This window comes from Microtus pennsylvanicus, chromosome 13 (assembly GCF_037038515.1).
Source record: "Microtus pennsylvanicus isolate mMicPen1 chromosome 13, mMicPen1.hap1, whole genome shotgun sequence".
Taxonomy (NCBI): Eukaryota; Metazoa; Chordata; class Mammalia; order Rodentia; family Cricetidae; genus Microtus; species Microtus pennsylvanicus.
The window spans coordinates 79,806,544-79,821,805 of record NC_134591.1 but is presented as its reverse complement, the minus strand read 5'-3'; the positions used below and the strand labels follow the sequence as shown (position 1 = coordinate 79,821,805).

Genomic DNA, 15,262 nt, shown 5'->3' with positions numbered 1-15,262 from the left:
TCATGCTCAGGCGCGCCTGCGCAGACTGCTGCCCCGGGTGGTGGCTTCTGGCGCCGGTCCCCTCCCAGAGGCAGACGACACTGCCCAGCAGCAACCAGCTAGTGACGACTTGGACCGTCACCCTGAAGAGCGTCTGCTGCGGCTGCTCAGGCAGCGACAGGTGGTGGGCAAACTGCTGGGCCACTGGAGAAGCCTGCTAAGGCAGGTACCAGCGCGCCAGGTACCCGGCTCGAAGCTGACACATGGTGTGTACTGGCCCGAGCACTTCCTGCCACCACTCGACGGCGGCGCTATGCGGAGCTACGACACTCTCACCCTAGATCTCTTCATGTTAGGCTACTTTCAGCTGCTGGAGATGGGCCTGAGCCGCGAGGAACGGAAATTCCGCCACCTATTGTGCTATGAGATGTTCGACCGGCTGGGCAGCCACCCGTGGGAGCTTATCCGCCAGTTCCACCGAGCAGTGTTGGAGGAGGTGGAGGCTGGAAAGCGTGGCTGGGATGATGGCTTTGAGGATCTCAGGCGCCAGTTCTTCGGAGACAGCCCCGAGTCTGAGACGGCTCCAGAAGAGGCTCAAGAGGAGAAGGGAAAAGGGTCCGGAGAGAAGGAACAAGACCAAGAGGAAGAGGAGGAAAAAGAGGAACAGGGAGAGGAGGAAAAAGAGGAGAGGGGAGAGGAGGAAAAAGAGGAGAGGGGAGAGGAGAAAAACGAGGAGGGGGGAGAGGAGAAAAAACTGGAGGAAGAGAAGAGAGAGGAGAGAGAGGAGGAGCCTTCTGAAGAATCCACTCCTGCTCAAACACAGGACCTGCCACAGGGGCAGCCAGAGGCCCCAGCCCCAGCACCGCAGCCGCCTCCCGCTGCACCTCCCCCAACCTCAGACCGACCTAGTTCGGAACCCCCCACTGAAGAACCCGTGGAGCTGGTGTCCGAGATGGGCGAATTCAGCAACGAGGACATCTGCCGTTATATTGACCGGAGCTTCTCCTTTTGGAAGGAGAAGGAGGCAGAACTCTTTGACATCTGAGAGCAAATGCACAGCTTAGTTTTGTGCCTGGATGCCTGTCTGGCATCTAGAGGCCAGAACCAGAGAGAAAACAACCAGATTTTTAAAAGCCTACTTCTCTGGGACCTTTGAGGTCCCTAGGAGGGAGGAAATGGAGGCATTTATGAGACGGGTTAGTCACAGGGTCACAGGGCAAGTCAGGCGTTGCTATGAAGCCAGGAAGCACAAGTAAAGGAACTCTGGGTCCCCTGAGGGCAGTGTGGTTTTGTCTCTGGTTTTTCACCGGAGTTCACAGCTACTACCTCCTTGGCTACCTGTGCAGTGTTCTGTGTGGTGTGTGATGTGTACAGACCCTTGCTATTCTGTGACATCAAGGAATAAAGCGCTCTGTCATAGGCTGTGTTGGTGCCCCTTTCCCCATGTCATTATAGCCCCACATAGTGGAATAATTTCTGTCCCGTTAAGAAAAGAGCAAGCATGGGCCAGAAGGCCCTCCATAGGGATCCGGAGCAGACCCAGGTCTTCCTGAGCTGACCCGGTGTGCGGTTCAGTTCTCTATCTTCCTAGAAATCCGGAAAAACAGACTAGGAAATTAGGACCCAGCTACTTTTCTGCTTCTTCCCTTTTACCTTCCCTGATCTATCTGGCTCCACTTCTAGGAAACAGGTTGGGTCATTGGGGAGCAGAAGGCCCCTTTTGAGCAGGCTACCACCAAGCACCATTATCTGATTGTACCATAGCAGGCCACCAAAAAGGTCTTTCTTATAAACACATATATATTCTTCTGCCCCTAAATTCTCCATGTCCCCTGGGTTGGAAATGCATGCCCCTGGCCTGCAAATCTCAAGTCAAGCTGGTCCCTGAAGCTGTGTGGTTGTGTTTTAGGAGGAAGAGGAGGAGGCCCGGCTGGCCAGCCTGCCTGCCTGGAGGCGTGACATCCTCCGGAAGAAGCTGGAAGAGGAGAGGTGAGTGTCTGGAGGAGGCTGCTGGGCACTGTCCTGATCACCTCTGAGGTTGGGATGCCATCTAATCCTGTCTCTTTCTCATTCCAGGGAGCAGAAGCGGTAAGTTCGATCCTGGCCCAAATCTGTCACTTCTTTCTACAACCACTCACTGAGGCTTGTCCCTTATGCGCCTTCATCCAGCCCATTGCTTCCGTCCTTGTATGATAACCTTTCTGCGCCCACTAATGGCATAAGACTCTTAATTATTTAGCACCTGTCCCTCAAAGTCTAGCTCTCATGCTCAGATCACATGACCTCGACCCCCCCTCCCCATCTCCTATCACTAACCTAGCTTTTCACCAACTGTATTAGCACTGTGTGTGTTAGTATATACCTAGAATCCCACTTGGTAGGAATAGGCAGAATTACAAGTTCAAGGTTATCCTTGGCTTCACAGCCAGTTCAAGGCCAAATTGACCTACAAGGTGACCTTGTCTCAAAACGAGAGGCAAACAAAAGCTGGGCTTTCTATCCTACAGTGCTGGCTTTTCTGCTTTAATTGTGTGTGTATGTCTGTGTGTCTCTGTGTGGGTAGGCACACATGAATGCAGGTGTCTGTGGAGGCCAGGTGTCAGATCCCTTGGAGTTCCAGTTACAAGTGGTTGTGAGCCACCTTGTATGGGTGCTGGGAATCCAATTTGGGTCCTCTGCAAGAGTAGTCCATGATCTTAATTGATAAGCCATCTCTCCAGCCCCAAAGACAGTTATTTTAACCCCAGGATCAATAAACTTGATCATTCACATTCCCCTCAACTTAATTTCTGTACCCAGGAATCTATCCTGGTACTGCCAGCTAGAAGTATAATGTGTACCACAAATGTAATTTTAAATTTTGTGGTAGCCACATTGAGAAAATTTTTTTAAAGATATAGGTAAACTTAATCTGAATGCTCTAATTTAATGTATGAAGTCTTATTTTAGCAGCCTGTGTGAGGGTGATGGAGGAGTCCTAGGCTCACGGCTCAGGTGGCAGAGTGCTTGACCAGAGCACAGGAAGCCCCGGGCTCAGTCTGCAGCATTGCCTAAATCTGGGGCCTGGGACTGGAGAGATGGCTCAGTAGTTAAAACACTTGCTGCCCTTCCAGAGGACCCAGGTTCAACTCCCAGCACCCACAAGGCAGCTCAAAACCCTCTGTAACTCTAGTTCTAGAGGATCCAATGGCCTCTTTTAGCCTCCTTGGGCACCAGGCACACATGTGGTGCACAGACATAAATGCTGGCAAAATACTCATTCATACTCAATTAAATAAAATTGAAAACAATAACACACACACACAAAACCAATCCTGGAGTGATAGTACAGGCCTGTAATTCCAGCATGCAGGAGAATCAGAAGTTCAGAGTAACTGTGTCAACATAGCAAGTTTGGGGTCCCCCCAAATATATCACACATACAACTTTTAAGATGTTTTTTTTTTAAAGATTTATTTATTTATACAGTATCCTGCCTGTAGGCCAGAAGAGGGCATCAGATCTCATTACAGATGGTTATGAGCCACCATGTGGTTGCTGGGAATTGAACTCAGGACCTTTGGAAGAGCAGTCAGTGCTCTTAACCACTGAGCCATCTCTCCAGCCCCTTAAGATGTTTTTCTTAAAAAAAAAAAAAAAGCTTAGTTTTGAAAATACCATGTGTATGCCAATTTGAATATTTCAATTGCTCCATAACTAAATAGGATTAGCGGTGACCCTGTCAAAAAAGCAAATCTATCCTTCTGCTTCTTTAGAGTTAGGGCTCAAAGCTGAGTGTTCTAGGCAAGGTCTAACCTGGGGAGCTATACCCCAGTCCGTAGTCGTAGTCCTGTGTTCTGAGAACCTGTCCCTAGCTGGCTGGCCTGCTCCCCTGTAATGAGATCCCCAGCATCTCAACCCTATTCCCTGGTAATTTAGATTGACAGTTCCCTAACAACTCAACTCCTGTCTCCAATGACAGGCCTCTTGTCATTGATCCCCTGAACTCCGAAACATTCAATCCTCACACAGGGCCATCTGTGTGAGCCCTGTGTGACCCAGCACCCCCTCCTGGTAACACTCCTCCACAAAATAACCCAACCTTAGCCTCCACCTGCCCATCTCTCCATGACCAACATGACCCCATAAAAACCCCAGGGTCGTAAGTGGAGAAGGCCCTGCCCTCATTTACTCCCTCTCTCCCATCCTGGTGTCTGGCCGGCCCAGTACCTGGCCCCAGGCATCACTGAGTTTTGCCACCCATAAACAGAAAAGAGGAGGAGCGACAAAAGCAGGAGGAAATGCAGAGGGCGAAAGAACAGTCTGAGAAGCTGCGGACACTGGGCTACGACGAGGCCAAGCTCGCACCCTGGCAGCGACAGGTCATCTTGAAGAAGGGGGAGATCCCTAAGTAATAAGAGTCTCTCGTCCTCTTGCGTGTAGCCTCACCAGTTCTGAGAGATGGGGAGCGGCCCCCCAGCCCCCGCCCCATCCTGTCAGGTTGGTGCGAAAGGGCTGGGAGCCTTGCCGCCCTTCCCTTCGGTGCCGGAACCCTCCCTGTTTCCCCTCCCTGGCCCCACTTGCCCAGCCCTGCTGCTGGAGTGCTTGCGCACTGCTGCTGTCGCCTGGAAAAAGTGCCCAAGCTGTTGACGCAAAAAGAAAAAAAAAGAAAAAAAGATGCTGCTTATTTGCATGCTCACTTACATACATTTGCATGTTCGTCTACCTTGTGCTGAGCTTTCCCCAGTGCCGTGGGTGGTGACTTTCCTGCAGGGCGCACACCGGCTGCAGCCCCCTCCCCCACATCCCGGAACCCACACTGCCAGCCCATCCTGGGTGGAGGCAGACCCCGAGCTCGGGGAAGGGGTTTTCCTCCCTCGACGACCCATATCTGCGCTAGCCAAGGCCAGGCTGCATTTCTCATCCCCGGTGAGGGTTTCCTCTCAGTCATTTGTTTACCAGAACCGATGAAACTTGCCTGTCGGGGCGGAGCCACCGCTCCCAAGGGGCCCCATCTTAACCCCCTACCCCAGTCAAGCCCTCCCAGCCCCCAGCCAGGACCTTCGCGCTCCCCTGACCGTTTCACTGCCCCAGTGGTGTAAGTGGAGGGTCAGGGACCCTGCACCTGGAGCCGCAACTATTCCTGACCCCATACCCCACCCGTTTCCTTCCCCCATTAAACCTCTATCCGCCAACTGTGGCTCTCATTCACTCTCACTCGCCGGCTTAGTGACTTTCTCCTGGGGCCACTGGGTTGTGGCGGATACAGGAGGGGTTGATATAGGAGCCACGAAGACCATTGGTTTCCATTGCGCTCCCCAGTTCCCGAGGCGTCAGGACCCCTAGCCAACTCAACGCCCAGGTAAACAAAGGGAACTAGAGCGCCACTCAACAGCCCCAGCCCCACTGAAACACCAAGAAACTATTTAAGATATTTAATACCAACTACAAACTCAGGTTGATAGACAGTTGTGCAACTGATCATTTGGCCCCTCTTGATATTTCTCCATGACGCTTCACTTCCCTTAGCTGGAGCTCCATAGGGCAGGTAAGCAGGGGCAAGGCCAGCCGGTGCTGCTACGCAGGACCGTGTTAGGGGGGTAATACATGACATAAAATGTCTACACGCATAAGTAACGATACTTAAGGCTCCTGCGAGGGTCACTAGAATGACAACGTGACTGGTGGGTCTCACATCACGGGCCGTGCTGCAGACGGCTGCGCAGGTCCTCGGCACAGCCTTCCAACCCCATGCGCTCCAGGGCCGCATAGATGGCACCCAGGCCTGCAGGTTGCTGCTGGCGCCAGCGCTTGAGCATCTCATACTGTTGGTCTCGGAAGCGGCAGATCTCCACCTCCACAGCCTCAATTTCTGCCTCCCGCAGCCCCAGTGTGCGCACGAACTCCTTCCACCGTCTCGCTGGGACTGCATCCATCACATCATAGAGCTGCGGGCCAGGCTGGAGCATAGCAGCTGGCGAGCCTGCGGGGGGCGCTGGCGAGAGCGGAGGTGCCAGAGGAAGGCCTGAGGTGGGGTCAGGGAAGTGAAGTAGCTTTCCACGAGGAGGCCTAATGGACTTCTTTGGGCAGGCCAGATACTACTCAGTGAGGACAGGAAGTCCACCTTGGACTTGGGATGAGGGAGTCAGGCCTTCCTTAGCCACTTCAATCACTTACCAAGAGTTCTGTTTGGCGACTGATTCCAGGGCTGTGGAACCTGGTTGCAGGCCATCTCCTGAGTCTGGGATAAACCAGGGGTCCAGCTGTTGCCTACCAACTGGACAGTGGTGCAGACTTTTCCAGTACTGCCTTGTGGTGCCAGGACGGTGTGGGCACTGTCTGAGGCTGAGGGATGGATAGTCTGGAGTGGGGAGAGGCACCAAGTCAGTCATGTGTGTCTAAACAGGCCCCTTTGCTAGTTTCTGCCCAGGGATGGCCATTCTCTGGCTCAGGAGGCAGAACTGCCTCCCCTAGGCTCTGGGTGCGTGCAAGCGCACACACATGCGCACACACACACACACACACACACACACACACACACTCCTGTGGCCCAGCAAATCCTTTGGAGTTGTTCATCCTCTCAATGTTAGGCCTGGGGCACTTGTCTGACTCGAGGGGGAGTCACTTGAGAGCGGGTGCTGTAGCTGGTCCTGTCACTGATAACTCAGCTCTTTGACAGATGATAGCACTGGTCTGTTAAGTCTAATCTGTGCTAGCAACCATACAGAGCACTAAGGACTGTAACTCTCCTAATTCCAGAAGCTTCCCAGTCCTGAGATAATTACCTGTGGTGAGGTCAGGGTCTCCATCTCAGTTGTGTCTGCTGAGAGAGAGAGAGACAGACAGACAGACACGCCATGTCAGCAGCAGCCAAGGCCCCTGGACTTAGGTGCCAGTCCAGGCATCTTGAGTCCCTTTGCACCTCATACTCCCTTCTGCGCAGAGTTCCAGGGGCTCTAGAGTACCTACCTAACTTTACCCCATGTCTCTGGTAACACATGTGTGCAGTACATGCATGGACTTACCAGGAACCACAGGCTTGCAAGGCTGGCGTCGGCAATATGAACAGATCAGGGTGGCCCCAAGCAGGAATGAGGTCCCTAGAAGCACCTGGACCCAAACTACTGTGAAAACAGTAACTGGTGAGTGCCAGCCAGCAGCCATCCCCTCCATCCCAGCCTGCAGCCATGCCCTCCCCACACTGGCCCCCTCCATCCCAGCCTGCAGCCAACCCCTCCCCACACTGCCCCCCCAGCCTGCAGCCACCCCCTCTCTACACTGGCCCCTCCCCCCCAGCCTTCCCACTAGAGTTACCACCTACTCCACTTCCAGGCACAGGCTGTTGTGTAGGCATCGGGACAGATTCTGCAAAAATCCCTGCAAAGGGAGTGGGGCAGGACTGAAGGCTACCCAGGACTGCCTGGTACCTTCCCCATCTTTTAGGAGGTGGGGGCGTCTATTCTGTGAGCCTCATTCCGTCGTCCATTCCCTGAGCATCACTGAAATGTCACTTGGGTCACTAATATCAACCATCACTCTTGAGCGTCCAGCTAGATCCACAAGAATGGGAGGTTTGCATCTTAAGTTCCTGGGTGGTCCTCACACCTAGAATTAGTGTCTGTGAGGTAGGTAGCAGATAAGCAAACGGTTGAGCCAGTAAGGTGCCTTCCCCTTATTACAGCTCTGGGAAGGCGGCACAGCACCCTCATGCTCAGAGGGAAAACTTGAGATCTCAAGCAGCAAATCCAGTCTCAGTGCAAGCGGCGGAGCTTGTAACCAATAGGAGGGCGGAAGGTCTAAGGAACACTGTGACAGAGGGGACGATACACCCTGTTATGTATCTGCACAACCTTTTACCAGCCTGTTGTCTGAAATGTCACTTCCATGGCCCAGCCAAGCTGCCCCCACCTACATCTTTAACCATCTCTAAACCAGTAGCTCTGTCCCCAAAGTCCCCACCCTGCTCCCAGCCTCCTACTCGGGGCAGCACATACAGTCATTGCCATGTTAATTGAGCCCTGCAGACCAAGAGATGGTTTGTTTCAGGGCAGGAGAGGAGGGAGATGAAAGAAAAAGGGTTTAGGGGAGCTGGAGGGATGGTGGTGCATACCTTTAATCCCAGCACTCAGGAGGCAGAGGCAGGTGGATCTCTGTGAGTTCAAGGCCAGCCTGGTCTACAAAGTGAATTCCAGGACAGCCAGGGCTACACAGAGAAACACTGTCTCAAAAATAAAGAAAGAAAGAAAGAGAGAGAGAGAGAGAGAGAGAGAGAGAGAGAGAGAGAGAGAGAGAGAAAGAAAGAAAGGTCTTAAGGGTAGACAGCCCAGGATGGGATGGAGTACTTGGGGTACTCACCGAGGGTTGGGGGAGCAGTGCAATCTGAACATGGGAGGCAAGACAAGGGCGAACTTTCCCCGCATGGCTCGGTGGAGCAGACATGCCGGCCTGACTGGCAGCCACAGCGGGTATCCGACACGGCTGAACAGTTCTCCAGGGTCACTTGGAAAGCTGTCAGGGGTGCAGGAATATGGGAACGTGGGTGCGTTCAGGCTACTGACCTCCATAGAGAGAAGGGGGTACTAGCTAGCCCCACAGGTAGAGAAGTAGGCATCTCATAGTGGACCAGAGGCCACAGCATGTGAAACAGGAAGGCCACAGGGGAAAGGAGAAGAACATTTGGAAGCAGAATATATGGTGGCCATGGAGTGGACTGAACACAGGGACCTCACACCCACAGGTTGGGCCCAAGCCAGCTTTCTGAATGGCCTGTCCGCAAGAGCCCCCTGAGCCCTGGGCAGGCCCCTCACCCCCTTCATCACAGGCTTGGCAGCGGGTACAGTCAGTCTTAAAGTGGTTTCCCCTGGTTAAGAAGGTGCCCTGAGGACAGGGAAGGCAGGTGGAGTTGCCACAGGGCTCCGTGCAGGGGGCCATCATGTAGTGTCCTGCGGAACCCAGGCAAGTGTCAGAGTCAAACCATCCTACCTGCTTCCCACTGGTCGCCATCTCTCTGGCTCTCTACCTGCCTCCCCCCTGTGGCTGCCACCCCAGCCTCCCTGGACCCCATCCCCAGCCTGTCTCACCCTCCCCCACCCTCCTTTTCCCTGCTTCACCCTCTTTACCCTTCCAGCCACCTACCTTTTGGGCAGCCCCTGCAACAAAACCGGCCATCCCTCTTCTGTGAGTCATTGGCACAGTCACACGGGCCAGGAGGGCTGCCCTGGCCCTGGCCCGTGGGCAGCAGCAGCAGTAGCACCAAGAGAGCCTGGGGAACATGCGGCTGCTGACCCCAGGATGGCTCCCAGGCTCCTCCTCCATCCCAGAGCCTTAGCATCTGCTTTCTCAGGCTTCTGGGCAGAATGGGGCCCCCATGGGAGGGGGAGCGGGGCCAGTTTCCTTCTCGGTCTACAGACCTAGCTTACGCACGCACAACACACGACGGTCCCTTGTCAGCCCTTCACCCACTTCCCCTACAATCATCAAGACCGGGCCACCCTGCCCCCATTCATGCCTTCTGCGATATAGAGGCCCCCAGACCCCTCTTTCCCCCCCGGAGCGGGAGCGTGTGCTTCCTCTCAGCGGAAGGGCGCGCCCGAACCTAACTAGGTCGGTGGGTGGAGGCAACCCAGCCCTCAGGGAGGTCGGAGTGGAGGGCACCCCACCACCAAGCTTCATAGACACTTAGCTCCTGGGCTGCAGGACAAGGCTGTTTCCAGGTCTCCCTCGATCGCACTCACCTCCTTCATGTATCCCCGTGGCAGTGGTTCCATGGCGGTCTGTACCGCCTGGGACCTTTCAGTGCTACTCTGGTCCCGCAGCCCGGGGCTTCCCCACTAGCCCAGCCCGAGTTCCTAGCCCAGGCCTGCCCGCCCGCGCCATCCAGAAAAGCCCGCCTCAGGGGATGGCCAGGGTGGGGTCTGCGGTTCTTCCGCAGTTAAGGGGGTGTGACTCTCTACCAGAAAGAGACCTTCCCGGCGCGGCGCGGTGCACTTCAGGTACTGGAAGCTGACACAGGCTTTGACTAAACCTATATAGGACATGGTTGCATCCTAACCCCACCCTCGGGCTAGCTCCAGTCCTGAGAACCGTTTCTTAGAGGTGGGTCCAGGGCAAGTGTCTTTTCTCCGGGCCTGGAGTATTTGGGATGGGGTTGGGAAAAGTTAGGTCTGCAAGAGACCTACATCTCCCAGAACAGCTGGGTGTGGAACCTGGGATGGATGGAGCCCTGAGTTAAGCAATACCCTCTAGAATCTAGAGTCTAGAAGGGTTCAGCAAGGGCGGGGACAAGAAGCATTTCCTGGGGTCTCCAATTTAATGGTGACCTCCTGGTTGTGGCAGGAAACAAGTTGATCTTGGGGTACTAGCTTACAGTATCTTCCACAGGGGCCCCACTACAGCTGGGACCCACACACCCCAGCCAGCTCAGTGCATGTGAGCAGGGAACAGATCTGGTTCCAGAACCACAGGACTCTCTCCCGGAGAGTATATACAAGTCTTTATAAAAGAGCCAAACTCAATAAATACGCAGCTTGACAGAGTCCAGCCCGAGCCTCAGAGGTGAGCATGAGTCCAACCAAATGAGGGTGGTGGGGAGGGCTGCTTGGGAGCCTCGCCCAGAGGGTTAGGGCCAGCCATGTCAAGAGCAGAGGAAAAGAGGCTGCCTGGGCAAGGGGTGGAACTTGGCAGAGTCCTTCTCCGTTCAGTCCAGTCCGGCAAAGTGCAAACTCGCCACGGGGTGATGGGCAGCCATGCTGCCCGGCACATGCGGCAGCGGTGAAGTAGGTGCCATACCCCCAGGTGGCAGTGTTCTCTGCTGTCCCTTAGTCAGTGGCACCCTTGGGGTCTCCTTCCGCTCACACCTCCCTGTAAGGGGCGGGGAGAAAGTCCATCCTTGGTTGATGCCATTCACGTGATGGCTTTAGTTAACCCCGCTCTTCCCCATGGTCCTTTGACCCCTTCCCTGCTGCCTACTACAGATAGTCCACAGGAGCTGGGGCAGGTCTGAAGCTCCTTTTCACACTCCATCCCCACGCTGATGCTCACAGTCATGGCTACATCACTACCCACCCAAGACTCAGTACTACCCACGCCACACTGAGTCATCCGGTCCTCCCCCAGCCGGGCCACTCACGAGGCTGTGAGCGTGGAGTTAAGCAGCAGGGTGGTCCTGATCCGATAGAGCTGGGCCAGGGTCAGCTTCCTGTGCTGAGCGGAGATTCCTGGGGGAGGCTCAGGTTGCACCCTGGGAGCAACCCCTGAAGGCATGTCTCTCCTGGCACAACCTGTAGGTCCCCTGGTCAAGTGGCTGGCTCTGTTCTCAGGTTCTGACAAGTCAGAACCACGGCCAGGGCCACAAGCCCCTGGGCAATTCCAGCCAGGCCCACCTTCCTGAAGGGAGCTCCGAGTCCTAACCCCAGGGGCAGTGACCAGGCACAGTTCTGACAGGCTGCGGCTGGGAGCTAGGGGCACTCCACAAGTGGCAGTTCCCGAGAGAAGCTGTAAGAGACTAGCCTCAGATTTGGACTTGAGCAGGCGGGGCAGACAAGGGATCAGCTGGACAGGAGTGCGGCGGCGGAGGCAGGGTGAGGGGGTCTGTGGTAACTCCGGGGGCTGGGGCAATGGCACTGGCTCTACCACAGGGGGTGGAGCCACAAAGTCTTGCAGAGAAGTGGGGGACAGAGTGCCATAGGCAGAGTCCATGGAACAAGAGCGGCCGTCCACCGGGCCCAGGGGCAGCAGCTCGCTAGTGGGAGTGACGGATGAAGCCGTGGTGCTAAGTGAAGTGCCGTCCGACTGGGAGCTGAAGGGACCACGGTCAAACTCCGGAGAAGACAGCGTCTCCCCAGGCTCTACCACAACCATGGCCAGGGTCTCCGTGGAGCCATCTGAGGCACTGTAGAGGCAGAAGGAGAGTCAGCCAGCCAGAAGATCCCTAAAAAGCCTAAAGCAGCCTAGAGAACCAGGGGCTCTGAGGTCAGGGCTTCCGGTCCTATCGTCACCGACCCGAGACACCTGTGCATGGCTGCAGGCAGCGACACGCAATGGGTCCACCATGCCTGGACTCTGGTAGGAGACAGAGCTGTCCCCTAACAGTCCCACTGGGTTCATAGCATGAAGCGATTCAGAGGGCAATTCCTATGTCCTGGGCTACCTGGGGTCACTTATCCTGATGGGCCCTACTGAATGCTCTTTATTGTGTGTGTGTGACCTGGTCTGGCTGTAGAGCCCTAGAGCTCGCTACAAAGACCAGGTTGGCTTCAAACTTCTGGCAATCCTCCTGCCTCCACCTTTCAAATGTTGGGATTAGAGTCATGTACCTTAGCTTGGTGGGTAGATTGTATGTCGACCTGTCTCTTTTCTTCTTCTTTTTCTCTTTTTTCTTTCTTGAGACAAGGTCTCACTTTGTTGCCCAGACTGCCATACGCCTGAGATAATCCTCCTGCCTCAGCTCTCAAATGCCGGGATTATAAGCACGAGGTTCGAGTTTACCGGGTAGTCTTGGATAAACGTACCAGTGCTGAGAGTTGAGGCTGTTGCTGCTCTTTCGCAGGATGGTGGGGGAGCTGGCGGCCGATGCGCTGCTCTCCCCCTCCTCTTCCTGTTCATCCTCCTCCTCTTCCAGGCTCTGCAAGGGCTGGCTGCCTGGATGCTCCTCCTGGGCACGCAGCTGTGCACGCAGCTGCTGCAGCTGGTTCTGCAGAGTGAGCAGGCAGACACAGGATGAGCTGTGAGCAGCAGACCCCAGTTCCCTGCGCCCGTCACTCTGTTCTCACCTGGGCATTGTAAATAGTGTCCACCCAGCTTCGGCACAAGGCCTGGCTGCTGGCCTGGAATGTGTAGGCCCCCACAGCACTGTGGAATTCATTCAGGTAGATGAGGAGGAAGGAGCCTGGTCATGGAAGGGCCAGGTTAGTATCAGAGCCCTTGTCTGTGGCAGCCCCTTGACCAGGAACAGGGGGCCAGAATTCCTCACCAGGGTCCCGAAGCTCCCGGCACACAATCTTGTCCACCAGCAGTGGTGGCCTGATGACCTTGGTTCTCTCGGCTTTCTTCACGGCCTTGGTCACCAAGAGCAGATCAGTGAACAGGAAGCAGTACACATCCATCTGTGGCAGGAAGCAAGAGCTGTAGGGTCACGAACAGGACCCTGAGGTCACTGAAAACCTCTGCTGTTGTTCATTTTCTGTTGTTGATTTTCAAGACAGGGTTTCTGTGTAGTCCTGGCTGTCCTGGGACTCGCTCTGCCTCTGCCTCCCAAGTGCTGGGATTAAAGGCGTGTGCCACCACTGCCCAGCTTCATACTTTGTAAATTTTAAGCAGGGGACCAACTCTGCTGTGACATCTGTCACATGTTCTTAGGTCAACGCACTGGTTAATTCCTATGTTATTCTTGTTTCTAGAGACAGGGTTTCTCTGTGTTGCCCTGGCTGTCCTTGAACCTCTGCCTACCGAGTGCTGGGATTAAAGGTGTGCGACACCATGGCCCTGGTTAGTTTCTTTGTCAGTTTGACATGAGCTAGGGTCATCTAGGAAGAGGGACCCTCAACTGAGACAAATACTTCCAGATTAGCCAGTAGACAAATCTGTGGGGCATTTTCTTAAGTAATGATTGATGTGGGAAGGCCCAGCCCACCACAGGCAGTGCCATCTCTAGGCAGGTGGCCCTGGACTGTATAAGAAAGCAAACTGAGGAAGCTAGAAGGCATCCTTCCAGCATGACCTCTGCTTCAGCTCCTGCCCTGACTCCCCTCACGGATGGCCTGTCACATGGAAGTCAAAGAAATGTTTTCCTACCCAAACTGCTTCTGACCACGGTGTTGTATCCCATCTATCAGAAGCAGACCAGGACAGTTATCACATAATTAACTAGGCAGCTATGAGCCACCGACTCAGGCCCAAGGGGGAGCCTCAGGAAGGATGGTGCCTATAAAGTAAGAGTGGGCAGGGCAAGGGCTCAGGTGTGGGGTGGTCCTGGGGTCACCTTGCTGTCTCTTCCCTCCTTCATCCTCAAGCTCCCTTCCAGCAGCAGCTGCCGAATCTCTTCAGGGGAGGCGCCAGGCATGGGTGCGGTCAGGTCCAGATGCAAAAATTCCTTCAAGAGCTTTAGGTGGAGGGTGCAGATGTCAGGGAGGTCAGGGTCAAATCTGAGAGGCCCCCCAAAGGAGATCTGCAGAGCAACCACCCCCTCTACTAGCTAGAGGCTCGGTGCTCACCTTATCCACCTCGTCATTGCTGCCCTCCACAACCTCGTAAGCATCAATCCGGCTCACCACCCCTGCCAGCCGCTGGCGCTCCTGTCGCTGCCGCATGCATGTGTTCACGTGGTGGATGAAGCATTCCACAGAGCTGATCTGAAGACAGACGATGGGGTTTAGGGCCAGGATCTGGGAGAGACACAGACTGGGAGGGCGGTATGTTCACAATTCGAGTTACCATGGTGATCACCGCTTCCTTGGCGCGCGGCGCATCGGTCTTCCTCAGCACTGACTTGAGTAGCAGTGGGTATTTGGTGAGCCGCTGGTGGGGCTTGGCCAACATGTCACTCAGCTTCAGGCGCTGACACTGCTGGTGCTTCTCAGCCCACTGTAGAGCGGGGGCGGAGCTCAGGCTTAACCTCGCCCCCTCAGGCCCCGCCTACCCAGCTGTGCCCAAGGTCCTGCACCTAGAGCTCCAGACCCTCACCGTGACATAGGCGCGGAACAGGTCGTTGTCGCGCAGCAGGCCACGCATGTATTCCATACAGCCCTCCTCCTCCATACAGTATCGGATGTATGGCTTGAAGAGCGAGCCGAACTGGTCCGGGGCAGAACCACAGCACCTGTTACTTCAGGATTTCAGGGGCCCTAGGGGCTTCCCATACCACCCCGGAGTGGTTTCCAGGACAGGATACTAAGTCTCAAAGATACCACCCACAATCGGGAGGCAAGGACTCAAACCCAGGTCACCAACACGCACTACTTCCTCTCTTGGCCACAGAGTTAGCCTGGGATTAGGGTTAGTGGGAACTAGAGGGAATGGACAGGCAGACAGGATCTAGCCCTGGGGGATTTTCAGTGTCCCTGCCCATACCATCTTGAAGCCTTTGAGAAAGTCCCCAGGCTGCAACAGCGCCCGCGTGCGCCGCGCCTTCTCCAGCACCGGCACCATCACGCTGCCCCACAGCCTGCGGTGCAGCCGCACAATCTCAGGGATGTTGCTGAACAAGCGTTCAACCTCCACCTAGACGAACACAGGCGCGGGTCGGCTCCGCCCCGTCCCACCCACTCCTCCCTGCTAACCCCGCCCCTGCCCCGTACCTCCCCCGACG

General features: G+C 55.2%; 3 protein-coding genes across 29 annotated transcripts in view; 1 reads left to right on the top strand and 2 right to left on the bottom strand.

Moving 5' to 3' along the window:
• The window catches only part of Espn (espin), a 33,031-nt gene extending 27,878 nt beyond the window's left edge, over window positions 1–5,153 (top strand). For all 10 annotated transcript variants that reach the window (XM_075946469.1, XM_075946471.1, XM_075946473.1 and 7 more), the window contains 3 exons: window positions 1,889–1,968; window positions 2,056–2,067; window positions 4,229–5,153. In XM_075946469.1, coding sequence (XP_075802584.1) covers window positions 1,889–1,968; window positions 2,056–2,067; window positions 4,229–4,373 — 237 coding nt within the window. In that variant the 3' untranslated portion in view covers window positions 4,374–5,153. The remainder of the gene's footprint in view (window positions 1–1,888; window positions 1,969–2,055; window positions 2,068–4,228) is intronic.
• Window positions 5,154–5,379: 226 nt separating this feature from the next.
• Window positions 5,380–10,296, bottom strand: Tnfrsf25 (TNF receptor superfamily member 25). Of its 7 annotated transcripts, XM_075946483.1 has the most exons (9): window positions 9,693–10,296; window positions 9,094–9,220; window positions 8,766–8,900; window positions 8,314–8,466; window positions 7,273–7,335; window positions 6,984–7,082; window positions 6,744–6,781; window positions 6,136–6,319; window positions 5,380–5,983 (listed from the first exon to the last, which is right to left on the bottom strand). In XM_075946483.1, exons 1-9 carry the CDS (start codon window positions 9,723–9,725, stop codon window positions 5,655–5,657), a joined length of 1,161 nt encoding a protein of 386 aa, XP_075802598.1. In that variant the 5' UTR covers window positions 9,726–10,296; the 3' UTR covers window positions 5,380–5,654. The 7 variants fall into 7 exon arrangements, with proteins under 7 accessions (XP_075802598.1, XP_075802592.1, XP_075802597.1 ...); XM_075946477.1 differs by having other exon boundaries at window positions 9,094–10,296; XM_075946482.1 differs by having other exon boundaries at window positions 5,380–5,953; window positions 9,094–10,296.
• A 135-nt stretch (window positions 10,297–10,431) lies between these two features.
• The window catches only part of Plekhg5 (pleckstrin homology and RhoGEF domain containing G5), a 45,639-nt gene continuing 40,808 nt past the window's right edge, over window positions 10,432–15,262 (bottom strand). For 8 of the 12 annotated variants that reach the window (XM_075946464.1, XM_075946457.1, XM_075946462.1 and 5 more), the window contains 10 exons: window positions 15,025–15,174; window positions 14,638–14,748; window positions 14,389–14,538; window positions 14,169–14,306; window positions 13,937–14,056; window positions 12,929–13,061; window positions 12,729–12,844; window positions 12,468–12,649; window positions 11,087–11,848; window positions 10,432–10,818 (listed from right to left, as the gene is read on the bottom strand). In XM_075946464.1, the coding sequence (XP_075802579.1) occupies window positions 10,809–10,818; window positions 11,087–11,848; window positions 12,468–12,649; window positions 12,729–12,844; window positions 12,929–13,061; window positions 13,937–14,056; window positions 14,169–14,306; window positions 14,389–14,538; window positions 14,638–14,748; window positions 15,025–15,174 (1,872 nt within the window). In that variant the 3' untranslated portion in view covers window positions 10,432–10,808. Of the gene's footprint in view, window positions 10,819–11,082; window positions 11,849–12,467; window positions 12,650–12,728; window positions 12,845–12,928; window positions 13,062–13,936; window positions 14,057–14,168; window positions 14,307–14,388; window positions 14,539–14,637; window positions 14,749–15,024; window positions 15,175–15,262 lie in introns of those variants that run through there. The other 4 variants (XM_075946454.1, XM_075946458.1, XM_075946456.1 and 1 more) reach the window with 2 other exon arrangements.